The following is a 25,447-nucleotide window of genomic DNA, read 5'->3' on the forward strand; positions in this document are numbered from 1 at the left end:
ATTAGGGGTATGTAACTGCACAGAATGATGAGTGTAGTCTTGGGACTTAACTTGAAATTTCTTTGAAGTAGTTTTTCTTAATTCGTGGACATTGTTTTTCTGCCCTATAATATACACTTTCAAGGAGTTCTCTAACTACCATAAAGTTTCCAAACATGACTTTTTCATTAGTATGTGCTACTGCTACTTTTTAACTGACAACTACTTTTATTAGCGCAATGCTCTAACCAACTGAGCTTACCGGCCACCCCAACTGACAACTACTTTCAGATCTTCTCACAGTAGTGGTTAGCTGTCTTTCCCAGTTGCTACTGCAGAATGTTTGTCTCTAATTGACAATGCTGGGTGATTAAGAAAGACTCTGTTCTTTCATTTCTTTAAATTACAAATTTACTGTAATTGTGGACTTTGATAGTAGCTCAGTAAACCTGAATTGCTCTGGGTCTACTATACCATAGTACTTCATACAAGGAACATAGAGGAGTTTCTGCAGAACTGTGCTTTGGGTTGAAAGACACTATTGATGACAATGTTACTGCACATGGTAAAAGAACTTACCAAGCTGGGAGAAAGCAGTTACGCCGCTTAGATCGAACATATAGTTAGGATAGTAGTCAACTTAGAGTATGCTTAGATGACAGTGATTACAAAGGTGCTCTGATAACATGAGGCAGCCGTACATAATCAGTAGTTACGGGCTGTAGGATGACATTGTCTGGTTTGAGTCCCTGCTCTGTCGTGTAACCTTGTATCAGTACAGGTAAGACAGTGCTTTAGAACAATGCTTGGCTCCTGTTTTTTACATCAACTTAAGAAACTGGTCTATAAATATTAATACTGCTTTGATAAATTAGAAAATGATGAACTTGTATAACAAAAGTGAAGACAAGCACTGGTCATACCACTTTTATTTACATTGTACCTATGTTACATTGTTTATTCAATATAGAAAAGATATGAATACACTCATAGTATTCTTTTAATTTGGTAATTCCACGTTGTCAAATATTGACTGTTTTTATATTGGGTTTCCTACCCAATTAAAAAAAAAAAAAAAAGAATGGAACTGGTAAACAATTCTTCTATATTATTGATATAACAGTACAGTCATCCCTCAGTTCCATGACTCCACTCCCAACAGATGCTCAATTCTCTTACATAAAGTGTAGTGCTTTCATAGCCTACACACATCCTGCCTTATACTTTAAATCATTCCTAGATTATAATACCTAATACAATGTAAATGCTATGTAAATAGTTGTTATACTGTAGTTAGGGAATAATGACGAGAGAAGTCTGTACATGTTTAGTACAGATACAACCATCCATTATAGGCCCAACTACATAGTACATACATCAGCAACAATGTAACACTTCAGGTGTTTTCATGGTTGGTTGAATCGTGGATGCTAAACCCATGGATACGGAGAGCTGACTATAAAACATTTCTCTTACTCTTTTTGCTTTTTAAACAAAGAACCTAATTTTGAAAAGATATAAACTACTGCTTACTGGTTCAGGGAAATGCTTTACAAGACACAAATTAATTCATTCTTCCCCAGAAAAAATTTTAAAATGCTTCAGTGATCCAGGGAGAAAAAATACAGATTCCTTATAAAGGGGTCAGTGCTGAAAGAAAATCAAATGGTAGACTCCACTGCACAGTGGTTCTGTATACATCCCCTGTGAAAAAGCTAAGAAAACCCTCACAAAACAGACCGTGTTAACGTGATTATACTGGAGAAAAGAAAAATCCACACTTAGACATCAGGTTTCTTTCAAAAATCCATGTTGCAAATAGAATCAATGATTATTTCTTTTGGACATAATCAATAATAACTCATTGCTACAAAATACAGTATTTTCTATCACTTTTAGTTATAATATATACTATGTACATAAACACAAGAGTTACCTATCTTAAACTAAATATAAATGAAAATAGCTTGTTAAAAACCAGAATCAGGACTTATAAATAGTGCAGAAACTGCAAATGCCAGAAATACGATGCCTCCTATGATTGTCACTGTAAAAGAAGAGAAAAAGTTTAAGGCAAAATTCCTCTATGGAGCCAAGACATTAACCTTAAAAACAAATTAGAAACACTTAAACCCCATTTCCTCAGCAAAGAACATGTCACACGCCTGGCTGAACAGTGAGCATCAGTTTCTTCAAAGCTGCCGTGAACCCAGCAGTGCTTATGGATGAACCTGTATTTTACATCTACACAGACCATGTTGGCAACAGCAGGGCCAGTGAACCTCTAAGAGATGAGCATTACGAAGACCAAGTCTACTTCAAAAGTATAAACTTAAAGAATTAAAACATAATGCCCCTTTCTAATCTCTCAGTGATGCTAAGAGTTAAAACAAATGGTATTTTCTTTGCAACTGAAAAGAAGAAAACCACTTACCAGTTCTGACAGAGATTTTTTGTGCTATCATTCTTCCTCCAATTACAGCCAATCCAGTGCATAGGCTGTGGCCCACTGTTCCACCCACTGCGACACCACAGGGGTCCTAGAAACAAATACAACTCTTGATTCAGCCAGGGTTGAAACTGTTACCTGAGAAAGACAACTAGTACGCAGTGAAAACAGAAGTCAACAACAACAAAAGTGTAAAACAGAAAAATTAAGATTTATAACTTATGAAAAGTAATAGCTGCTTAAAGGAATATGTTCCATTTTACCTAGGACCAGAGATAAAAGTAGACAAAACTCAAATGTGTAAGATCAAAGTAATCCTAAGTGACAAATGCTAGGGACACTTAACCAGGACATCTCTTCCCTTAGGCAGTACTTGATACAGGGAAACCAAGGCAGCCTTTACAGCCTGACTGCTTCCCAAGAACAGAGACCCCTGCCTCCCTTAATCTCCATGGTGCCCTCACTGCTGGAGCTCAGCACCAGAAACAGTATTCATTCAGTAAACACTTGCCACCAGAGAGAACTAGGCACTCTCATTGGTACGACCAGTAAAAGTTTTCCAGAAAAGACAGCCCTAAAGAATGAGCAGGAGGATCTGACTGTTTTGTGGAGGTGGGAACATGCTAGTAAATGGCAACAGGCCAGGAGTAAGGAAAACGACGCAGTGCTTCAGCATTTCTAGAGAGAACCATGAATCACAAGAAAGAGTCAATCAAGGTAGGAGGGGCCAGGTCACTGAGGATCCTCTAGGCTTAGTTAGACTTTCAGACACCGGTTAGCTTTGAGCTGGGGAGTGACAGAACAGATTTATGCTTTAAAAGTCTAGGAATGAACTGAAGGGGAACAAGACAGAAGGCAAGGTGATCAACTGGGAGGCTATTGCAACAGTCCTCCCTGATAAAAAACAATGGCATGGATTGGGGTGGGAGACGACAGGCAGAAGAGGCAGATGGGTTTAAGAGAAATTAAGGAGGCATTCTTTGTATACCTTAGTGATAAGTGAATGAGAGGTGTTAGGAAAGAGAAAAACCAGGCATGACACCCAAACGGTAATACCAATGTGATTAAAAGGTAGGGAAAGCAATGGAGAAAGACTTGATGGATGATGACGAGAATTAAAAGTGGAGAAGTTCAAGAGTCAGTTGAGTTCAATGGTGAATAAACGATGAGATTGAATGTAATAACCCTGGGAGAGAATGTAGGACGAGGACGTTAACAACACAATCATGAGGAAAGCAACACTGAAGGGATGACAGAGGAAGAGGTGCTCAAAGGAGACTGAAAGGGGGGGCCAGGCAGTGAGCCTCCCAAGGTGGCTGCAGTGAACTCAGCACCACATCAACATGAGCAGTGAGGTCAGGAACGAGCCCACTGGGAGTTGTAAGCAAGGAAGAGCCAACCTGTTCCCATCACCGCCAGGGCATCTGAGGGGAAGGGAGGAGAACTGAGGAAAGGGTAAAATTTTTTTAGATGAGAAAAACTTGTTCATACTAAAATGTTCACAAAATTGGGTGGCAGAAAGGCAAAGGTTTAAGTAGTAAGTGGGAGCCTGGGGCCTGGGATCCAGAATACAGGAGGGAAAGGCCTGCCACTGGGATCGGTGGGAATGAAGCAAAATGATTTCTGTTTCTCTGAAGGACAAGGTAAGGCTGTTTGCTGAGGGGTGGGCAGTGTGTGTGCAGTGACTGGGGAAATGGGGACAATTTGAAACATCTGTAAAGAACAGAAGAGTGGGACTACATGTCCCAAATTGTTTGTATATCACACAACTAAAACTGGTAACCCAGAAGATGGTTTCATTCTATTTGGAAGTGACACCTCAAAAAAAATCACTGGATTAAATAAAATTAAATAGTTCCCTTAATACAGGATTTTCCAGTCTTTGTTATTTTGTATACTTAAATCTTCAAAACAAAAAACCAAGATATGATGGGGATTGCATTAAATCTGTATATATTGCTTTGGGTAATATGGCCATTTTAACTATATTGATCCAATCCATGAGCACGGAATGTCTTTACATTTCTTTGTGTCTTCTTCAACATCAAAATCCCAATGGAATTTTTTAAAGAATAGAACAAAAAAATCATCAGATTTATATGGAATCACAAAAGACCCCGAATAGCCAAAGTAATCCTAAGAAAAAAGAAAAAGGCTGGAGGTATCATACTCCCTGGCTTCAGCTTGTACTACAGAACACCAATAATCAAAACTATGATATTGGCAGAAAAACAGACACATAGGCCAATGGAATACAATTGAAAACCCAGAAATAAACCCCCATAAATATGGACAGATAATTTTTGACAAAGGAGCCAAAAACAATGGAGAAAAGACAGCCTCTTCAATAAATGGTGCTGGAAAAACTGGAAAGCTATGTACAAAAGAATGAAACTAGACTGTTACCGTGTACCAGAATTAATTCAAAATGGATCAAACACCTAAACATAAGACTTGAAATAAACTGCATAGAAGAAAACATAGGTACTAAACTTATGGACCTTGGGCTCAAAGAGGATTTTATGAATTTGACCTCAAATGCAAGGCAAGTGAAAGCTAAAATAAATGAATGGGAGTATATCAAATTTAAAAGCTTTTGCACAGCAAAAGAAACCATCAAAAAAGAGGCAACCAACCATATGGGAGAAGATATTTGCAAACAACGTCTCCCATAAGGGGCTAATATCCAAAATATGTAAGGGACTCCTACAACTCATTAACAAAACAAAAAACGCAATTGAAAAATGGGCAGAGGACTTAAATAGACATTTCTCCAAAGATGACATACTGATGGCAAACAGAAATATGAAAGATACTCAACGTCACTAATCATCAGAGAAATGCAAATAAAAACCACAATGAGATATCACCTCACCCCAGCTAGAATGGCTATCATCAACCAGACAAATAGTAACAAGTGTTGGAGAGGCTGTGGAGAAAAAGGAACCCTCATACACTGTTGGTGGGAATGCAGACTGGTGCAGCCACTATGGAAGGCAGTGTGGAGGTTCCTCAAAAAATTACGAATAGAATTACCATATGACCCAGCAATCCCTCTCCTGGGTGTCTACCCAAAAAAATCTGAAAACATTTCTCCATAAAGACAAGTGTACTCCAATGTTCATTGCAGCTCTATTTACGGTGGCCAAGACATGGAAACAACGAAAGTGTCCTTTGATAGATGAATGGATAAAGAAGTTGTGGAATATATACACAATGGAATACTATACGGCGTTAAGAAAAAATGAAATAGGACCATTTGCGACATGGATGGATCTTGAGATTATTATGCTAAGCGAAGTAAGTCAGACAGAAAAAGTCGAGCACATATGATTTCACTGATATGTGTGGGATATAAAACCGAAAGCAACAAAGGAACAAGATAAATGAAAACTTACAGACACAGACAATAGTGGTTAGCAAAGAGTAAGTGGGGAAGAGGATGGTAGAAGAAGGTAAATGGCGTCAAACATTATGGCGATGGAAGGAGAACTGACTCCGGGTGATGAACACACAACATGATATATAGATGGTGCATTACAGAATTGTATACTTGAAGCCTATGTAATTTTACTAACCATTGTCACGCCAATAAATTTTAATTAAAAAAATAAATGTTGGAAGCAGAAATAAAGTTCAGACTAAAACGGATTGAACTAGACTACTATGTGGTTTATACAAAAAATTACCAAAAATCAGAAATGTTAAGGGAACAAAAAAGAGAGAACCATACTTCTGTCCTAAAGAGCTCGTTACATACCCTCGTAGTGCTGGTGGTGTGGGGGGCAGCTAACAGGGAGTACTCACTGTGTCAGGGACCCTGCACGCTTTATCTTGTTTCACAGAATAATCCGCATAGTAGGTCGCAGGAAGGTGCTACCTACGTGACCACACAGCGAGGCTCAGACCCAGATAGCACGTGCCACACTGCTAGACCAAGGTGACTCTCACAGACGGAATCATGAGCCTTTCACAAGTCACTGCGCCATTCAGATGGCAGTGTTAGGGGACGGTACTGATTCTGCCATCGTGACAGCTCACCCGGGCAGAACCACCACTACAAAGTGAAGTACTAATTCTGGCAGTCAGAAAGCTAATAAAAAAGGCTAGAAATCAAGAAGATAGGGCAAAGCCTTTGAAGTGACATTTTAAAAGAGTTTGTTTTAAAATATGAGAATCAGATGAAACACTGAATTAAGTGTTTTTTTTTCCCCCCCAAAAGAAAGCATTTTTCAGGCTTCTCTGACAAAACAGCCCTGCCCTAACTATATTAGTCCTGGTCTTCAATGCTTGTTTTAAACTGCAGCATACTATGTTAAGGAATTGGTTCTTTTATGGTAGATACTTCCTAGGAGTTAAAAACAAATTCAAATCAAGCTTGTTACCTACTAAATCCTACTATCCAATAAAACCAATGTAATTTAACAGATAAATAGTATTTGTTAAGACCAAGAAAAATCTGAAAAGTAACAGCAGCATTCTAAAAATTCCACAACCATCTCCTCAGTAAATCTTAATCTCTGTGAACATGTAAACTCTACTACTGCTCTCAAAAAAAGGTTAAAATTTTTTAAAACACAGTTATCTTTTAAGTATGTGGCATTTAACAAGTATGAACAAGATATAGTAGAAACGGCTAGAAGGCGGACAGCCTTGGGTGTATTCCTTGTCCCCGCTACCCACTGGTTACGTCCTCAGATAAGTCACCCTATCGCTGGGCCTCAGGTTCTTTATCAGAAGAGCAACGGTTAGAACAAGATGATCTGAGATCTCTTCAGGCTTCCCATCCTAGGACTTAGTATTCTGGGGCTAGGACTTAACTAATTTCCTAAGTCACCTTTGCAACACTCTTATTTCTTTAACACAAGGAATGGAAGAAGCCATAGATACCTACTTTGAGATATTTAATGCCAAATTGGCCTACAGTAACATTATGTCAATTTATATTCTCAACAAGTACACAAAGGAAAGTTCTGAGAAAAGAAAGAAAATCAAGCCAAGACAACTGCCACAGCATCATTTCAGCAAAACTGAAGGGAAGAGGAATCCGCAAGATGAGTCAAGAGAACAATTAAAGTTTCCACACAAGAATACACATACCATCTGACCGACTAGAAACTGGGAGAAGTTAGGTTTTAAAGAGGAGCAGCATTACTAGTGCTAAAACCACTTGTCTAACAGATGAAATAATCCCGTGGCCCCCCTTGACTTTGTCCAGTGCCCTGTGGAGCAAAGTAACATTAGTTCTGCTGTAATACAGAACTTGAATACAGAAGCAGTCGTCTCTCAAGTACCACTCACCTCTCTAGCTGCCAGAACAATTGTAGTTAGTTGAGAGCGATCACCCCACTCCGCTAAGAATGTTAATGTAAGAGCTTGAACAAAGATTGGTGAAATAAAATGCATCCACTTTTTCTGAGGTATTGTTGTGTTTGTACCCGTTTCAACATCTGGTCCATTTAAGAGTTTGGTTCGTTGAAACTAAATTAAAAATACAAAATGGTATTAACCCCAGGAAGCAAACAAAATAGCACAAAATTACTTAATCTTTCTTTTAAAAAGTATTTAAATTCTATGAAATATGCTCCAAGAAACTAAAGTTATGTGACCCCAAACTTCTTTTGAACCATTGGTCTCACACAGCAACAAATGGTATATTCGCAATTCTTCCATCCCTCCCCAACACAATAAATCAAACAGTGGTTACTGATTACCTGCTAGACTAGACACAAAGGGAGGAAACACATTATAAACTATAGTCCCTGCTTTCAGATTCTAATTAAGGAACCTGATTACAGGTGTTCAGTATTCACGCCCACGTCTTCTCCACCACATTCACACTAACCAGAGTCTTAGCACAACCAGCTGTAATGCAGACGAAGAACAATAAGCTAGGTTTCGTAGCCCACATGTATCACACAGCTACGGATGACCACTGGAAACCTCTGCACAGCGTTTATCCTTAGTCGAAGGCCTTTGTGGTCCAGACATTTAACAGTGCTGCAACTTACTTCTTCATCTTTTTTCTTTAATTCTGCTTGAACTTCTTCCAGTTCCTCTTGACCTTCATCTGGACTCATCTTTAAGCCTTCCCGAAGCATTCTAATGCCAAAAATGGCAAATAATGCAGTGGAAACATAGTATGTATATACCCTGGGGATGACGGTGGTGGCATAGCCAAACAAAACTGGAAGAAAATGCAACAGTAATTCTGGTTAATTAGCATGTACCACAACCAAGGGAACGGCTCCCTTCAGTTTACCAATGTTTTAAAGGGAAAATGGTTCACATTAGAAGCTCATCTAATATGTAATAACCTGAAATAATTCCACTTCTTTCCCTTCACCCATATTGAACCCTTAGGTCTGGCCAATGACCTAACATAGCGTATCAAGAAATCAGAGGTCCAGATGAAGACAGCATATGTGATACCTGTGTGCCACAGGGACCTCTCCTGAGATAGGGGACTCTACAGACACGTCCAGCCAGGGGCTGACTTGCTACATGGCGTGCAGGGCACAGCACTTTAGGTAGAAGGGTTACTAAGATGTCTGCTAAGGATCCTGAAAACTTATAACCCAGAAGCTACACCATCTTCCCATGTAAGTGATATTTCTTCATCACAAATCTTTAAATTACAAATTTTTGTAGTGAAGAACCATAAGATTCTCATATGGCATGATTCAAACTCTGCTCTTTTATAACTATTTAAACATCTTATGAAAGAAAACTAATTCCTATACGTATATTAAAATAACATTTACAACAAACTTATTCAGTACCAAAGAGAACAATTGTAGAAGTTATACAAAAACTGTACTTTAAACTATACACCTAGAACCCAAATCTTAACTGTGAAACACAGTTCAGTAATTAAAATTTAAAAACTACGGAAGGGTCAGAAGACATTTCCATATATGTAAAATAAATGCAGTTATTCTTTATTTCACCAGCTCTTTTAAAAAAAATGTATTTAAGTGTGTTTTTCCAGGACCCATCAGCTCCAAGTCGCCCATGTGGGGATCGAACCGGCAACCCTGTTGTTAAGAGCACCGCGCTCTAACCAACTGAGCTAACCGACTGCCCCACCAGCTCTTTTTATAAAATGGGTGCAACACTTACAAATTTGCCTGAACATCAAGTGTATAAATGCACAGGTAAGTAAACTATTCCCTATTTCATTATATTACAACGTTGGATAAAAAATTTAAGTTTAGAAATATACCAAATCTATACTTAGATGCACATCTATATTCGAATTATATATGTATATGTATGTGTACATGTATACACAATACAGATATGTATTTTCCAGCTCTGTCTACTGAAAAGGCCAAGAAGCAAAGATATTTCAGTAGCAGTGAGCCAATTTTGCACCCAGATCTTGGTTTCTAATAGCATTCCCCACTAAAAGGCTCCTCAGAGAAATGGCTAATTCCAGGACTGGAAAAGCAGGTACAAGATGAGCCTGCACTATCCCGTTTTACTAGAAAGTAAGGAAAAACAAACAATGGCAGCATGTCACAAGATCATAGAAACCAGCTTGGAGGGGCTCCCAGCCACCAAATCTGGGATAATTTAAGCAACAATATAGTTAGGTATTAATTATAAACCACTGAAAAAGGGAATTTATGAGTTTATACCCATAATAGACAAACCAATGGGGGAGGAAAGAGAGCTTTCCCCCCACCCCGTTGTTTTTTTTTAAGCCATTGTTTCTCAGTGTAGTTGTAGGGCACAGCTTCTTGGCCCATGCTGGAGTCTTGCACTCCACCCACTGAGGCAGTCGCCACAGGTCGTTGGTTGGCCCACTCACGGTAGCACACGGCACACAGCAGCTCACAGCAGCCCAGGGCCGCACACACCGACCTCCGGCTGTTCATGGAAGCCCAGCTCCAGGGAGAGCGGTTGTTCACAGTCTTAGCTGTAGAGGGCGCAGCTCACTGGCCCATGTGGGAATCGAACCTGCGATCTCGGCGTTAGGAGCATGGCGCTCCAACCACCTGAGCCACCGGCCCACCGGAGAGCTTTTTCTTAGAATAGTATGCCCAGCTCACTGGTAAAGGCGAATGGGGTAAGTAGAGTTAGAAAGCCATTTTGCAGGCATCAAGGGATAATTTACATCATGTAAAAGTCATCAACTGACACTATGGAGAGTAGGGTATTTGCATTGTTTTAAAGTGTCACCCTAAAGATTGTGTATTAGCTGGAAAGGAAGAAAAAGAGTACACAAGAGAAATGTTAATTTGGTGATTGATTAAAATCAACGAGGGCCATGAGCATATAAACTAATTTAAAAATAGTAGTTCTGTCATCTCATTAAGAGACTCATTTCCAACTTTTAAAAACTAAATATGTAAAATATTGTGCTTTGATCAACTGAGTACTAATAACTATAACTCAATGCATAAAAATTTTAACATTTAGAGACTTAAAGGAAATTTTCAGCATCTTTTACAATTTATTTTATATGCATATTTTTGCTCTACACATGACAGTACGATCCATAAAAGATTTTTCAAGTAAAAAATTATAATTGTTAGAGTAAAGTTGTATGAGGAAAGTAAGTGAAAAGAAGAATTAAAAGAGAAATAAGAACAAAGTAAATTTCCAAATGTTAAAGGAAAGTTTATTCATGCTTTTTTTTAAAGGAATGATGATGATGGTATCAAATTGCTAATGGTATTTAGATTCCATTGGGTATATTTTAAAAGAATACATTAATAGCTCTATTTTATACAATATATCAGAAAGTAGATCTTTGCACTTCTTCAAATTAAGATGAAAAGTTTTAGATAACGTCAATGTGACAGGGAGTATATAGTTTTTCAAAATTATCTTAGATTCAAGGAAAGAAGACTACAGACACAACCTATTGTTTTAAACTATACAGTGAGAAGGGCTGTCAGAGTACCAGCAGCTCGAGGGAGGGGGCAGAGGGCTAGGAGAGAAGAGACTCACCCCATTTACAGCTGAGGAAATGGAAATGCACAAGAGATGGGGGAACAGATGGAGCCAGTTTCTGAGGAGAGCACGGCCTTCTAGTTATCCTTGAAGCTCAAAATTTCAAAAATAAAACTCTCTGATATTATTTAAACTCATTCCAAACAAGTAACTTCACTATATACAACTCTCCAATTTTCCTATTTCCTACAATCAAAATTTACTTTTGAAGATTAAACTGTTTTGACTGTGAAATATGAAAAATGCTAATAGTAATTTCTAAAATGTGAAAGGTAGTCAAATTATTTTAATCATTAAAATACTCATAAATATGTTTTAAAAGACCTAACCTTTAATGAGCATCCAAGCAGCCAAAACAGAACTTGCTGAGGAAACGGGTGAACGAGCACTTGAAGTGTAAAATCTCATTTTAAAACAGACCACAACCCTCTATAAGGTGGTAGATATTATCCCCATTTTACAAGTGGGGAACCTAATGCTCTAAGAAGTTAAGTAGCATCATTACGCTCATACATGGCAAAGTCAGACTCTAACCCATGTCAGACTCGAATGGTGAGCTCACCATTTCCTACCCAACTACATGGCTCGTGGTTGCTTTTGAATCAAAGACTAAGTTATGTTTAATTATTTAGTGGTTAAGTTTACTTTCTCGTGGTCTAATTCTTTGAAAAACTGAAGCCTATATAAGCCTAACACAAACTAGGAATCTAAGAACGTTTCTTTCATTCCTTTATCTAATGGGTAAGAACAGCTTAATACAACACAAACTGAAAGTGACTCCTCTGTTATTGATTACAAAACATCCCTCAACAGGAGAACATGCAATTCTCTGTGGTTGCTTGAATCCTACTTCTAAGATATTACATACAAATAAGCTTATCTGCACTGAAAAGAAAAAAAAGCAAGGATACACAGCAAAAGCAAGGATTACAAACTAGTGAATAAATGACTCCGTATCTTAACTGAAGAGTTGAAAATTTATTTTAAAAGTGTAATATAGTTTTTAGGAATTTATGTACTCAAACCATTTTCTGTTTACTAAATTTTGGAACATGAACCAAATTCCAACATGAATCGTTGAATGATTCAGGGAACTGAATGCCGAACACCATGCTTTCTCCTAAATTTGGTGAACTCACTAGGAGGGAAACACACTCACCTGATAAGCATGTCATTAGGCCCAAGGCAAGCATAGCACCAGCCAGCACTGTCAGGCGGTTATAGCGCATTGCCATAATGGCTGCAATAAAAAACGTCTTATCACCCAGTTCAGATACAATGATAACTGATATGGCAGCGACAAATGCATGAATAAATCCTAAATTAGTTTGGGTAGCTGGATCTTCTTCATTGGTATGAACTGGAGCAGCTGGTGTAGGTCCTTTCTGAAACAAAAAAAAATAATTACATATATCAGCAACTTTTTGAAAGAAATCATTTAAAACTCTTATTTTGTATGTGAATTAAAATTGTTTTTCTGTCATGGTCATTAGACTTATGTACTGTCTAATCACTTTGTTTGAAAGCCATTACTAATGATGGAAACATCTGATGGTTGTTACAATGTAGATCCAAGTACAAGTCTACAAAACAATTTAAGAAATAAAAACACTGTATTCACACATTAAAATTACCTTATTTTCTAAGTATTTATGAGTTGAGATTTATGAGTAGAGCTATGTCTCATTCAAATTTTCATTTGTAATTTAGGTGGAAGACCAAGGTATGTTTGTCAAACATTCAAGTCACAGGAAGCTGAGAGAAATGTCATTGACGTTTTAGAGGACAAAGTAAGAATCAGTAAGCTCTCAACAAGCTGGAACAAGGTGGCTCTAGGTAAGATAAGCTCTAACGTAAATGGATCTATGGATGGTCACCAACACTATCCAGGCAATAGTATGGCCTAATAAAAAAGGCAAACCAGAATTTTGGTTGGCATTAAGGTCATTTTAAGTTGAAAATGTGACAAAGCTCCAAAAGGGCAACAAGCGCTTTAAGCATTTTAGAGTTAGTGACACATCCATCATTCTATGCTGCTCAGTCTTTACCCAAAGTTCTGTACTGGTTCTGAGGCACCACATGTTAAGAAGGCACTGCCCTCTGAAGATCAGATGGAACAGACTGAAGTTTGGCAAGATACTGCTGGGGCCAAGTTCAGCTAAGAATATTTTCTACACTTTTAAGGGATTGCAAAAAAAGAAAAACAAAAAGGGAGGGAAAAAGGAAAGGAAAATTATGCAACAGAGACTATAAGTAGCCTGCAAATATGTAGCCAAACCTAAATATTTATTATCTGGCCCATTACCAAAAAAGTTTGCCAACTTAGGCTCTAAAATAACCATGTAAGGGACCAGGATGTCCTGGGCTGCCTATGTTCCAATCACTGAGAAAGTCTGTATGTCAATCTGTATGGTCCTAAGAGGCAGAACTAAAAAGTTGGCAGATTTGATCTTAACACAGAGAAACAATTTCTACCCCAAGAGAGCCACCTGCAGCTGAAATGGACTGCTAGAGAAGGTGGCATGTTCCCTCCTCAGCTTCAGAAGAGTTCTAGGGAAGGCAAACACCACTTAACAGGAAAGGCACTTTAGCAGTGTCTTCCCGGGGACTTGTGGCAATGCCGAGACATTTTTGACTGTGACAACTAACGAGAAACTACTGGCAACTAGTGGGTAGAGGCCAGAGATGCTGCCATGGACAGGACATAACACACATGACAGCCCACCCCCAACCCCCCCAAAAATTATCTAATCCAAAATATCAATAGTTCCCAGGTTGAAAAACCCTGAACTAGATAAATCACTTCTAAAGGTCTCTTTGCCTAATAGTCTATCTAATTTTTAAAGCCTATGAATCTCTAGAAGCCTAAGAGATGAAAAAGAAAAAGAAACCCAAGAACAGATGTGACTTTTGACAGGGAGAGAAACAATTACTTTTATTTACAAAGGTCCCAGTCAGAGATATCACAGATTAAGAATAAAATCCTAAATTCTTACTGTGCCTATCATTCCTTCACACATGACATAAACTTGACTCCCAAATTCCATAGTAAAGACAAGAAAAATTTAAAAATTACTCAGCCTAGACCTCTGAGCAAAAATTCGGAAAATTTAACATTTTAGAAAATATAAGGTGTGATGAAACAATACGGTGAATGTTTAAATAAAAAAAAATTATTACAGTAAAAGACACATTGCCATTAATCCCCCTCAAAACACTCCCCCTCACTTTGAACCATCATTCTTGCCACTTTCTGAACCGAGTCTGGAAGTCCTCTTTCGTGTCTTTAGTTGTGCTGTCATGGCTGCCTCGATGTCCTGAATTGATTCAAAACACTTAAATTTCATGTTTGGGGAAGAGCCAGAAGTCGCATGGTGCCAGATCCGGTGAATAAGGCGGATGAGGACACACCATAATGTTTTTATTTGACAGAAATTGCCGTACCAGAAACCAAGCGATGTGTGACACGGAGCCTTTCTGTTGTGATCACAAAATGCGGTGAATGCTGCTGCCGAGTGCCATCAGCGGAAAGGCAGGGATCTTCAATACAGGAAGCAGCAGGTTGAACCTTAGTAACAGTGTGTGACAAGTTTCAGCTTGTTCGGTGCAGTCAGTCAGGTATGAACTAGGTAGAGAAGGTGTGTTTTCAAGTGTGCTGTAAATCATCCTCCATCATGACAAATGTTCCGTGTCACACATGGCTTCTGATATATGGCAATTTATGTCAAATAACACTATGGTGTGTCCTGATCCACCTTATCCACCAGATGTGGCACCATACTACTTTTGGCTCTTCCCCAAAGTCAAAATGATTCAGGACATCGAGGCAGCCACGACAGCGCAACTAAAGACACTCACAAAAGAAGACTTCCAGAACTGCTTCAGAAAGTGGCAAGAATGATGGGATAAGTGTGTTCTAAGCGAGGGGGAATATTTTGAGGGGTATTAATGGCAATGTGTCTTTTACTGTAACAAATTTTTTTTTATTTAAACATTCATCATATTGTTTGATCACACCCTGTACTTGGGGTTAGGCCTAAATCAAAAGGGCAACCTTGGGAGCCAGCTCTTGATTAAGCAAGTACCATTTTACGGGATTCTAGCTTTCTCTCCATTACATTTTTGTTCCATCTATGCTGACGTTCCTTTAAAAAGGAGCTTCCTTTCTCTTTCACTACCTGGTGAACATTAAGCATCATAAAAAATATAAGCTTTTTCAAATTTTATTTTTAATTATAAGTATTTTCATTTGCCTTTACTAATGCAACATTTTCCTCCTGAGTATACCATTGTATGAAGAAATTTCATTGTAAAATGTCTAGAATCTGACATCCAAGAAAAATTTTAGGAATATATACCTTTAGAATGGTGCCTAGTACACAATAAGAACTGTTAATTAGTTATGGTAACATACCACAATATGACCAGTTTACGCTTCCTAAAAATTTCATTAAGTTACTTCACTATTTAAGAAATAGTAATGGCCTTTGTATGCCTAGAACATAAAATGTAAATACTTAATTCTGGTAACTATCTAACATCTCCTATCTAATCACATACCAGTTCCCAAATGAACCTTATGCTCCATACTGAAGGATAAGGCAGAGCAGCACTGTCCAAATACAAAGTAACGTAAGCCACATGATGTGATTTGAAATTTTCTGGTGGCCACATTTTAAAAAGGTAAAAACATGACATGATACTATATACAGAAAAACCTAAACACTTCACCAAAAGCTGGGAATAAATGAATTCAGTAAAGTTACAGAATCAACGTACAGTAATCTGTTGTTTCTATGCATCAACAACAAACTATCTGAATGAGAATTTAAGAATACAATCCTGTTTACAATTGCATCAAAAAGCATAATACTTAGGAATAACTTTAACCAAAGAGGCGAGAGACCTATATTCTGAAAGCTATAAAACAATGAAGAAAGTACAAATAAATGGAAGGATACACCTGCTGGTGGACTGGAAGAATTAATATTGTTAAAGTGTCTTTACTACCTAAAGCAATACAGATTCAATGCAATCACTATTAAAATACCAGTGGCATTCTTCTCAGAACTAGAACTAATCCTAAAATTTATATGGAACCACAAAAGACACCAAATAGTCAAAGAAATCTTAAGAAAGAACAAAATAGGAGGTTATCACACTCACTGGTATCAAACTATATTATAAAGCTACAATAATCAAAATAGTATGCTACTGGCATAAAAACAGATAAAAGACCAGTGGAATAGAACAAAGAGCCCAGAAATAAATCCTTGCTTATATGTCAATTTGCCTATGACAAAGGATGCAAGATATACAATGGGGTAAAGACCGTCTCTTCAATAAGTGGTATTGGGAAAACTGGACAGATACTTGCAAAAAAAATGAAACTGGACCACTTTTACACCATATACAAAAATCAACTCAAAATGGATTAAAGACTTAAATGGTAAGACATGAAACCATAGAACTCCTAGAAACCATAGAACTCCTAGAACACTCTTTAACATCGCTCTTAGTAATTTTTTTTGGATATGTCTCCTTGGGCAAATGCAACAAAAGAAAAAATAAACAAATGAGACTACATCAAATTAAAAAGGTTTTGCACAGCAAGGAAACCATCAAGAAAACGAAAGACAACCTACTGAATGAGAGAAGATATTTGCAAATTACACATCTAATATATGGTTATTGTCCAAAGTAACACAACTCATACAACTTAACACCAAAAAAATAATGCAATTAAAAAATAGGCAGAGAACCTGAACAGACATTCCTCCAAAGAGAACATACACATGGCCAAAAGACATACAAAAAGATGCTCGATGTCATTAATCATCAGAGAAATGCAAATAAATACCATAATGAGATACGACCTCACACCTAGCAGAATTGCCACCATCAATAAATCAACAAATAACAAATGTTGGCGAAGATGTGGAGAAAAGGGAACCCTCATGCACTGTTGGTGGGATTGTAAATTGGAGCAACCACTGTGGAAAACAGTATGGAGGTTCCTCAAAAAGTTAAAAATAGAGCTGCCATACAATCTAGTAATTCCAGTTCTAGGTATTTACCGGAAGAAAACAAAAACACTAATTCAAAAAGATAATATGCACCCCTATGTTCACTGCAGCATTGCTTACAATAACCAAGATATGTAAGCAACCTAGGTATCTACCAAGAGATGAATGGATAAAGAATTTATGGTATACATACACACAATGGAGTATTCAGCAATCAAAAAAAAAATAAAATGTCATCTGTGACAACATAGTTGGACTTTGAGGCTATTACGCTAAGTGAAATATGTCAGACAGAGAAAAATACGTACCACATGATTTCACTTATATGTAGAATCAAAAAAACAACAAACACATGAAGAACAAAAAAGGTCAAAACAGATTATTTTCAATAATATTTTATTTAACCCAAAATATGTTCAAAGTACTTCTCTAGGCATATTTTAAAAATTAGAATGAGATTTTTAACATTCTTTTTTTTCACCCTAAGTCTTCAAACTCCAGCGTGTAGCTCCTCACCACAAGCATCTCATGCACATGTTTGGACGAGCCACGTCTTTTCAAGGCTTAAGAACAGCCACACGGACGCGGCTACAGTACTGCAGTGCAGCCCAAGAGCACGGCAAGGTTTTGGAAGCCACGGTCTCCAGCCACGCAGTCCTGCTTCTTTTCATTATCCTCCTCTTTATCTAGATTCCTCACGATCCAACTAAGGTAGAAACTCTTGAGCAAGGCCTACCCAACAACTCCAGTCTCTAATGATCCTGCTCCCCTGGAGTAAAACAAAGCATACTGGGGGCAATGAGTCATGGGCCTGCAGGACTGAAACAAAGTTTAAGATGGGAACACTCAAGGAGCTTATCTTTTTGTATTAGAAACACATATAAATGTACCCTTGTCATTTGCAATAAAAAAAGAAAATAACTAAATGTCCATTAATAAGGTACTGCTAAAATAAATGGTAGTTTCATATATTGGAATATTATCAAGCTAAAAGTAAGAAAAAGAATGTTTTACGTATATTAATAAGGAAAAACCACTAAGATATTGAAGTTGAAAAAAGTCTATCATATGTATATGGTCACTGCATATGTGTGTGGAGGGGGCGGGAGTTCGGTAGGTATATAAAGTAGAGTTAATACTGCACACAAAATCTCAGGAAGCAGGAACAGTGGGTGTTTCCAGGGAAGGAACCAGGATGACTAGAACAAGGATCAGCAAACTTGTCCTTAAGGGGCCAAATTTTTAACTTCAATGGCCTTGAAGTCTCTGTAGCAACGACCCATCTCTGATGCTGTAGCTTGCTGTCAGCCATAGCTAATACTTAAATGAATGGGCAGGGCTCTGTTCCAATAAAACTTCATTTAAAAAAGTCAGTCAGTGGTCAACTACAGTTTGCTAATACCTGAAATAGAATACAAGAGAAGAAAGAAACATGCTTTTCATTCTACATTCTTCTGTACCTTTTGGAATTTTTATCATGCACATGATTAGATACTTGTGCACCACTTCAAAAATCTCTACCCAATCTCTCCGCCAGCTATGGAGGACCAATTCCTTGTAGGCTGTAAATGGCAGGTCCACCGGGAAAGTAAGTGCTCTGCACGCACTCATTCGTTACCCAGAAGTATAGAGGCGTTAACAACTGTGGGGCAACCTTTGACCAATGGGGCAAGTCGATTCTGAGGTTCATTTCATAAGGCTCCTTCAAAGTCTCGGCGGGATTCAGTACTGGTTACTCGTGCAATGGCTAACTTGAAAATGTACTGGGATACACGCATGTACCTCCTTCCCTAGACTGACAATTTGAAAGAATATTGGCATGTTGAGAACAGGGAGTAAACCATCAAAAGAATGGTTGGTGTAACATCAGACTCAAAATCCTGTATGTTTATGGACCAGTTTAGAAGCAAGAAGCCCTTAATAGTTTCTGAGAAGACACAAGCATGATTAAGGCACTGTGCTGACTAATGGATCTGGACAAAAAGAAGAGGACACCAGCCACTGAATCAATTATTTAGGAGGTCAGCTGCACAAGACCAATTTTGAAGACAACATAGAGAAGGAAAACATTCTGTTCATGATAGAAAGGAAAATCAATAGAACCTTAGAAAGGGGGGAGAGTCAAAGATGATAAGGTTTTCTGCCTGGTTGACTAAGAGACATATTAGTATTTCTACAAGGGATTGTGGGAAAGAGGAATAAAAATAAGGGGTTTGGTTTCAGACATTTTCAATTTGAGGTGATAAAAAGCATTTCAAATGAAGGTTTCCAAGTCCTACAAATGGGACACCTGAGTTCAGGCCAGCACAGCCTCAAGGTATGTATCTGGTTGCTGGTAGCCTAAATTTATCAGTGTGAGCTTTGCCAGTAGATACAATTTCTAAGGGAAAAGGCAGAGATTAAGTTGAAAAAATGAGCCTTAGGGAATGTCTATATTTAGGGAAAAGGGTGGAGGAGGAAAAAAGAGAAAACAAAAATTGTCTTAGATATTTAGAAAGCCAGGCAGAATATCAGATGGTCACAATAGGGGCAATCCCCATTCACTGGGCTACTAACTAGATGCCAGGTATTTTCATATACATTGATACTCAAAATCCTTAAGAGCTATTATTCCAACTTAGCACAAGAGGAGAACCTGACGACCAATAGCATTAAATAATTCCCCAGTTCATACAGCAAAAATAGGTTAGGACTCTTCAAAAGTGAAGTTAACAGTGTCAAATAAGAACTGAAAAAACAGCCTGAATTTAGGTAAGTTACTGGTATCCTTCAAAAATGGGATTTCAATAAAAAGACAGAGGCTAAAGACAGATAATGGAAGACTAAAGCAAAGTGAAAAAGCAGCTAATTCCCTAGATAGAAATGTGGTTTATAACACTGAAGAATAGAAACCACTGGTATACCTCATAGATATTGTGGGTTCAGTTCCAGACCACCGCCATAAAGTGAGTCTCGCAATAAAGCGAGTTGTAATCTTTTTTGCTGGCGGAGGGTCTGACCTTCAATTTGTAAAAAACACACCGTCTATGAAGCACAATAAAGCAAAGCGCAATGAACTGAGGCATACCTGTAATGCAGTCAAGTAGAGTTAAATGAATAGCTTTTGTTTTTTTCTTTCCCCAAATAGGAAAAAACCTGTGGACATGTGTAAGCAGATAGAAAGGAAACAATGAAAAGTAGAGAATAAACGTTTTAAGGAAGGAAAATATTGGAGGTCAGATGAGAATAGGCACATGGACACAGAGAAGAGGTATAGGAAAGATGACAGTTTGACCAATACATGAAGAAAGGCAGAAAGTATGGGCAGAGAAGCAAATATTTAGATGTGTACAGAAGGGTCAGATGCAGTGGCTGTAACTGAAGGTCTGTATTCCACTATTCAGTTACTCAGTGTTATACCACGGTAAGTAATGAAATAGTGTTTTCCTTAGTACAAATACCACTATTTCAGTATTTTAATTTGTGTCTTAAACCCAAATTTATTTACAGCTTGAGAGCGGGGTCAACAACTTATAATTTAAAAAACTTGCTGAATAAAACTCTTCTTTACTCAAAGTTAAAATTAGTTCCAATTTTTTTTTTAAAAAGTACCTTCAAATAGAAAGTATTCTTTTATGCTTTCATGATCTTCAAGAGGAGGAGGGAAAAACTGATAGTCAACAATGAAAAAATAATTCTTAACTCTAGTTCTAGAGTTCAAATAAACAACGCTTGACTTTTTAAAAATTGATACAGGTACCGGCATGGGAACCTCCATCAACCATGATGAAACTAGAAAAGATGAAGATACTGTCTTTGGAACAAAATCTGCAGTCGGCTACACCTAGAAAAAGACTGAGGGCCCTGCAAAAACACAAAACCAGTCACTCAACAAGTTATCACACAAGAAGGTGATTATTCAAAGATAAAGGAGTCAGAAGAAAACGCTTAGAATTGGCTTAAAACTGTCTCCTCGCCACTAGTTACTTTATAGTATGAAGTCAGAAAAACCTTTTACAGAAGTTGGAAAAATGTGCACAAACATATACGTGCAACTTAATGGCACCATGGATAAACCTGGTTTTAAAAGACTGCATTGAAAGATAAAATTGTATTCTATTAAAATTTTTCCCTATTGTGTCTTTATTTGTGGATGGTTTAGTTTTTTAATATTTTTTATTAATGTTACTTGTTAATTCATATTAGAATATATGTTAACAAACACATTTTTATTTTTATGAATATTTAACTTTATGCTTGTGAATGTTGTTTTTAATGGATTTATAAATTCTAACATTTGAAATGCATTAACTATTTCACTAATTTTGTTTTAACAAATTACTTTGATGGTAGAACACCAACAAATAAATTCAGTAACACAATGAATTTAATTCTGACAAAAATCATGATCAAGGCTACATGGCCTTGATCTTACGTAGCTGTAAAGAGGCTGAAATGGATGGAGCAGGATTGCAACTTAATGAAAATGGAAAAAAGTTTAAAATATTGTGGAAGGCCTTCTCATAGTTAAAAGATAATAAAAGAAATGCCAGGAAAAAGTAAAGCAGAAATACAGTAACAAGAATTTGTACAGGGTCAGGTAATAGGCTTTTGTGGCTTTATCAACTGTGCTATTTAACCAAAGTAGTTGTTCTTGGAACTTCCAGAATTCACAGCAAATTATAAATCACTTTTATTAAATCTATCTGATCTCCCTCAACTAGAGGGTATTACTCTACTTAGAGAAGAAATAAGAACCGAGTAAGTCACTAAAAGCATAAACTACATAATTGAAAGGATCTAAGTCATCTACAGTACTTTTTTTCATAGGTTTGTAAATTGGGGTTTAATTGTAAGTTCAGAGTGAATTCCCCCAACTTTTTCTATCTGATTATAGAGAAAAAAAATACCCAAAGTAGAAAGATCTCTTAGAAATTCAGTTATCCCCTGTAAGACACAACTACATTTTCACAATATGTACATCTTACCCTTGAATGCCTACCAATGAAGGAGAGATTTTTTTCCCCCCTCCATTTTCGTAAGTCCACTTTCACACAGTGGCATGAAAAGGGCAAGTTAAATACCCTGCCCTTTTAAAAGATGTACTGCATGTACTTGCAAAGCAAAACAGTTGAAGCTTTAAGATATTCAGCAATGCTGAACCCTTGCTTATACGGATTATTAAATTGAACTTGTGACCATCTTACCCCCACCAACTGGACAAAAAAGCAAATGATACTTGTATTACATAGTTTAGAAAACGTGAAAGAAAAATCTCTTCCAGCATGCTGCAGTACTGCAAGCAGAGAAACAGTTGAACCATATCAGAGTTACATGAAAATATAAGTTAAAACAATTGGATTCTATTACAATATAGAAGAAATTAGAATAAATTCCTATCTAAAAAGAACCATCAAGAACGTATCAAAATATCAAAGACAAAAATCATTACTATAGTGTGCCGGCCCTTTCCCTCCACATCCCCAATTTTAAAGACAAGGATCCTTAAGACCACTTAAATATGGTCAGTGGACACTGCTGACTATTTTACAAGCTAGATTTTTTTCCTAGTTGTCTAACGAGTATTATTAATAGCCATAACCACCTCTATTTGTATCTCAAAAGTCACTATATGACTCTAAAACTTTGATAAAAGGCCTGGAAAGTTACATTCAAAACGTATCTCTCTTTCACTCACCAAGTTACTTAACCCAAAATAGTTATTGTTTGGAAAAAAGACTTCTGATCAGTTACATGACAGGAGGCTAAATGATAAACTCTAAGACTAAATTTCACAAATCAGCATTTCAGTTCAATTTCAGAAGTGGAAATTATGAACAGAAGCTGAGCCCAGGAATGACAAGCGAGAGAAACCACTTTTAACCAGGAAACAGTAGGGAAGTCTTCACAGAGAGGATGTATCTATCTGTTGGTTCTTCAAAGATGGAAATGCTCTGAACAGTGTGCTTCAAGCTCACCGAAGCCTTTTTAGGGAAGCCTTTTGTTGGAGACTAGCAACGGAGCACATGGCATATCTCTAGTTTGAGTACAGCACATGAGCAAGGGAGTGGTAGCTAAAAAGCCTGGAGGTTGATGGGAGCCAGATCAGGAAGAAACCTGAACATCCTGCGGAAGAGGCTGGCCTGAAACCAGTATGCACGGGAACTCAGTGAAGATTTCTGAGAAGTAAAATAGAATCAGTGTTTAGGAAGATTCATTAGGTGACGACAGGCTGAATGTAGCCTGGGGTGAGACTGGAGGGGGAGGGGTGCTGAGCGCCAAACGGTCCTCCTCTAGGGCTGAAGGCCTGAATTCAGGAGTCCACATTGGAAATGAGAAAGCCCAGGTCTGGTAGAGGGAGAAATTTAAAAACGCTGCCGAGAGTTTGTATATGACGATGTGATTTTATTAACATGAATGAAGACGTTAATTATCTATTGAGGCCAAAGAACAAAGTTCTGGTACACTTATAAATTTAGTTGTGGCATCCCAAACCGCTGCAGTACTCGGCACTGCCAAAGACTCATGATTCCTCTGCGTTCCTAAGGGCTACTTCCTACAAGACAGAGCACGTTTTTAAAAAGTGAGAGTCATGTTTCATAATCCATATGTATCTGGCATAAAAGTCACAGGTCGTGCAAAGCTGAATTTGGGTAAACAGTTTGGGATAAGCTGTCTCAACAATGAAAAGGCCGATGTTATTATAATCATCAGAGAAGAAAAGTCTCCCAGCTGCCCTGTTAGACTTCCTACTTGGGATGAGTATTTCCAGCTCTATAGGATATATCTGATCAGCAAGACTCCCATCTAAGTCCTCCCGAACTAAAGGATTACAGCGGGCTCCTTGCTTGGGCTCCCCTTCCCCTCCCCCATCAGGAGCCGGGCGAGGCCCGGCCTGACCCCGGGAAAAGCGCCCTCCACAGTCTTCCATCTCCAAGAGCCCGGCAGGGCTCCCCTCCCCCCGCCGGCAGCCCAGGGCCGACGGCGACGCTCTGGGCGGCAGTGAGCTTGGTACCCGGCGCAGCAGGCGCCGCAGCCTCGCCCACCACAGCCCGTGCGGCTCACCTCCGCCCGGACCGGCTCGGGGACCTGCGCGGCCGCAGGCTGCGGCTGCAGCTGCTGGACTGGCGCCGGCGGTTCCTTGTTCCTGTGGCTAAGATCTTCCTCCGGGACGGCCCGGACCCCAGCCGAGGCCCACAGCAGTGGAACCAGCAGGAGCAGAAGCAGCCGAGGGGCAGATGTGCGGCCGCGATGCCGCATCGCCGCCGCCGCCATCCCGCCCGCCGAGACGGCCGCCACAGGAGGAAGTGTGGGCGACGGGAAGCCGGGACCCCGAGTCGCCTCTGCGGCGCCGGCCCTCAGGCCTCGCCGCTGCCGCCGGTTACTTAGGAATCGGCACCATGCGGGCAGTGGCAGTGGCGGGCGTGAGGCTTCGGGCAGGCGGCCGGGAGGCTTCGGGTAGGCCGATGTCCGCGGCCGCCCGCTCGGCTTCCCCCTCTACCGCGATGGCCACACGACTCCTCCAACTGTCTCCGTGCGGCCCAGCCCTGATTCCTCCGGGCCCCGCCTCTGCCCGTGACGGCCTCCCATTGGCCCAGCGTCCGCCTCGGCGTCGTGACGTCTTCGGGCAGGTTGAGGTGCGGCTCGCGCCGTCTCCCCATTGGACCCCGCAGGTATCGGGCGCCACGTTACCTTCCACTGTTCGCATCCTTGTGGAGCTCCTCCTGAGACCCTCTTCCTCTCGCTCTGCCCGCGGGCCCAGGACTGCGCGGCACGTTACTTCTGCGCCTTCTGCCCTAATATCCAGGCCGGTCTTTGTTTTCTCTTGACCTTTCCTAATTGTCAATTGTTCAAGCGCCCTGGATACGTGGCACTTGCTGCGGGAACCGCCACACCTAGCCTGGGTCCTCACTCCCTCACAGATTCTCCGTGCCGTCTCCGACGGCGCTGAGGACTAAGTTCTTAGAGGGTCAAGATGAGATTATGTAAGCAAACCTCTAAAACAGGACTTCGGAAATAACACGAAAATGTTCAAGTCTTCTTTTAGATA

The 25,447-nt window shown here is 39.1% G+C and overlaps 1 protein-coding gene across 1 annotated transcript; it reads right to left on the reverse strand.

The window, feature by feature from the left end:
* Positions 1-891: 891 nt before the first annotated feature.
* On the reverse strand, positions 892-24,692 carry TMEM165 (transmembrane protein 165). Its single transcript, XM_019740118.2, has 6 exons — positions 24,463-24,692; positions 12,552-12,777; positions 8,440-8,615; positions 7,730-7,909; positions 2,414-2,519; positions 892-2,026 (listed from the first exon to the last, which is right to left on the reverse strand). Exons 1-6 carry the CDS (start codon positions 24,670-24,672, stop codon positions 1,950-1,952), a joined length of 975 nt encoding a protein of 324 aa, XP_019595677.1. The 5' UTR covers positions 24,673-24,692; the 3' UTR covers positions 892-1,949.
* Between the last annotated feature and the right edge of the window lie 755 nt (positions 24,693-25,447).

The sequence above is a fragment of the Rhinolophus sinicus genome, linkage group LG02 (assembly GCF_036562045.2).
Source record: "Rhinolophus sinicus isolate RSC01 linkage group LG02, ASM3656204v1, whole genome shotgun sequence".
Classification (NCBI taxonomy): Eukaryota; Metazoa; Chordata; class Mammalia; order Chiroptera; family Rhinolophidae; genus Rhinolophus; species Rhinolophus sinicus.

Bases quoted from the DNA above. Each gene is read 5' to 3' on its own strand.
- TMEM165 (XM_019740118.2), bottom strand. From the start codon at position 24,672: ATGGCGGCGGCGGCGATGCGGCATCGCGGCCGCACATCTGCCCCTCGG. The intron at 7,910-8,439 runs GTAAGTTGCAGC...TTTTTAATTTAG, and splicing joins TAAAGAAAAAAGATGAAGAA to TTTCAACGAACCAAACTCTT. The intron at 2,027-2,413 runs GTAAGTGGTTTT...CTTCTTTTACAG, and splicing joins AAAAATCTCTGTCAGAACTG to TGACAATCATAGGAGGCATC.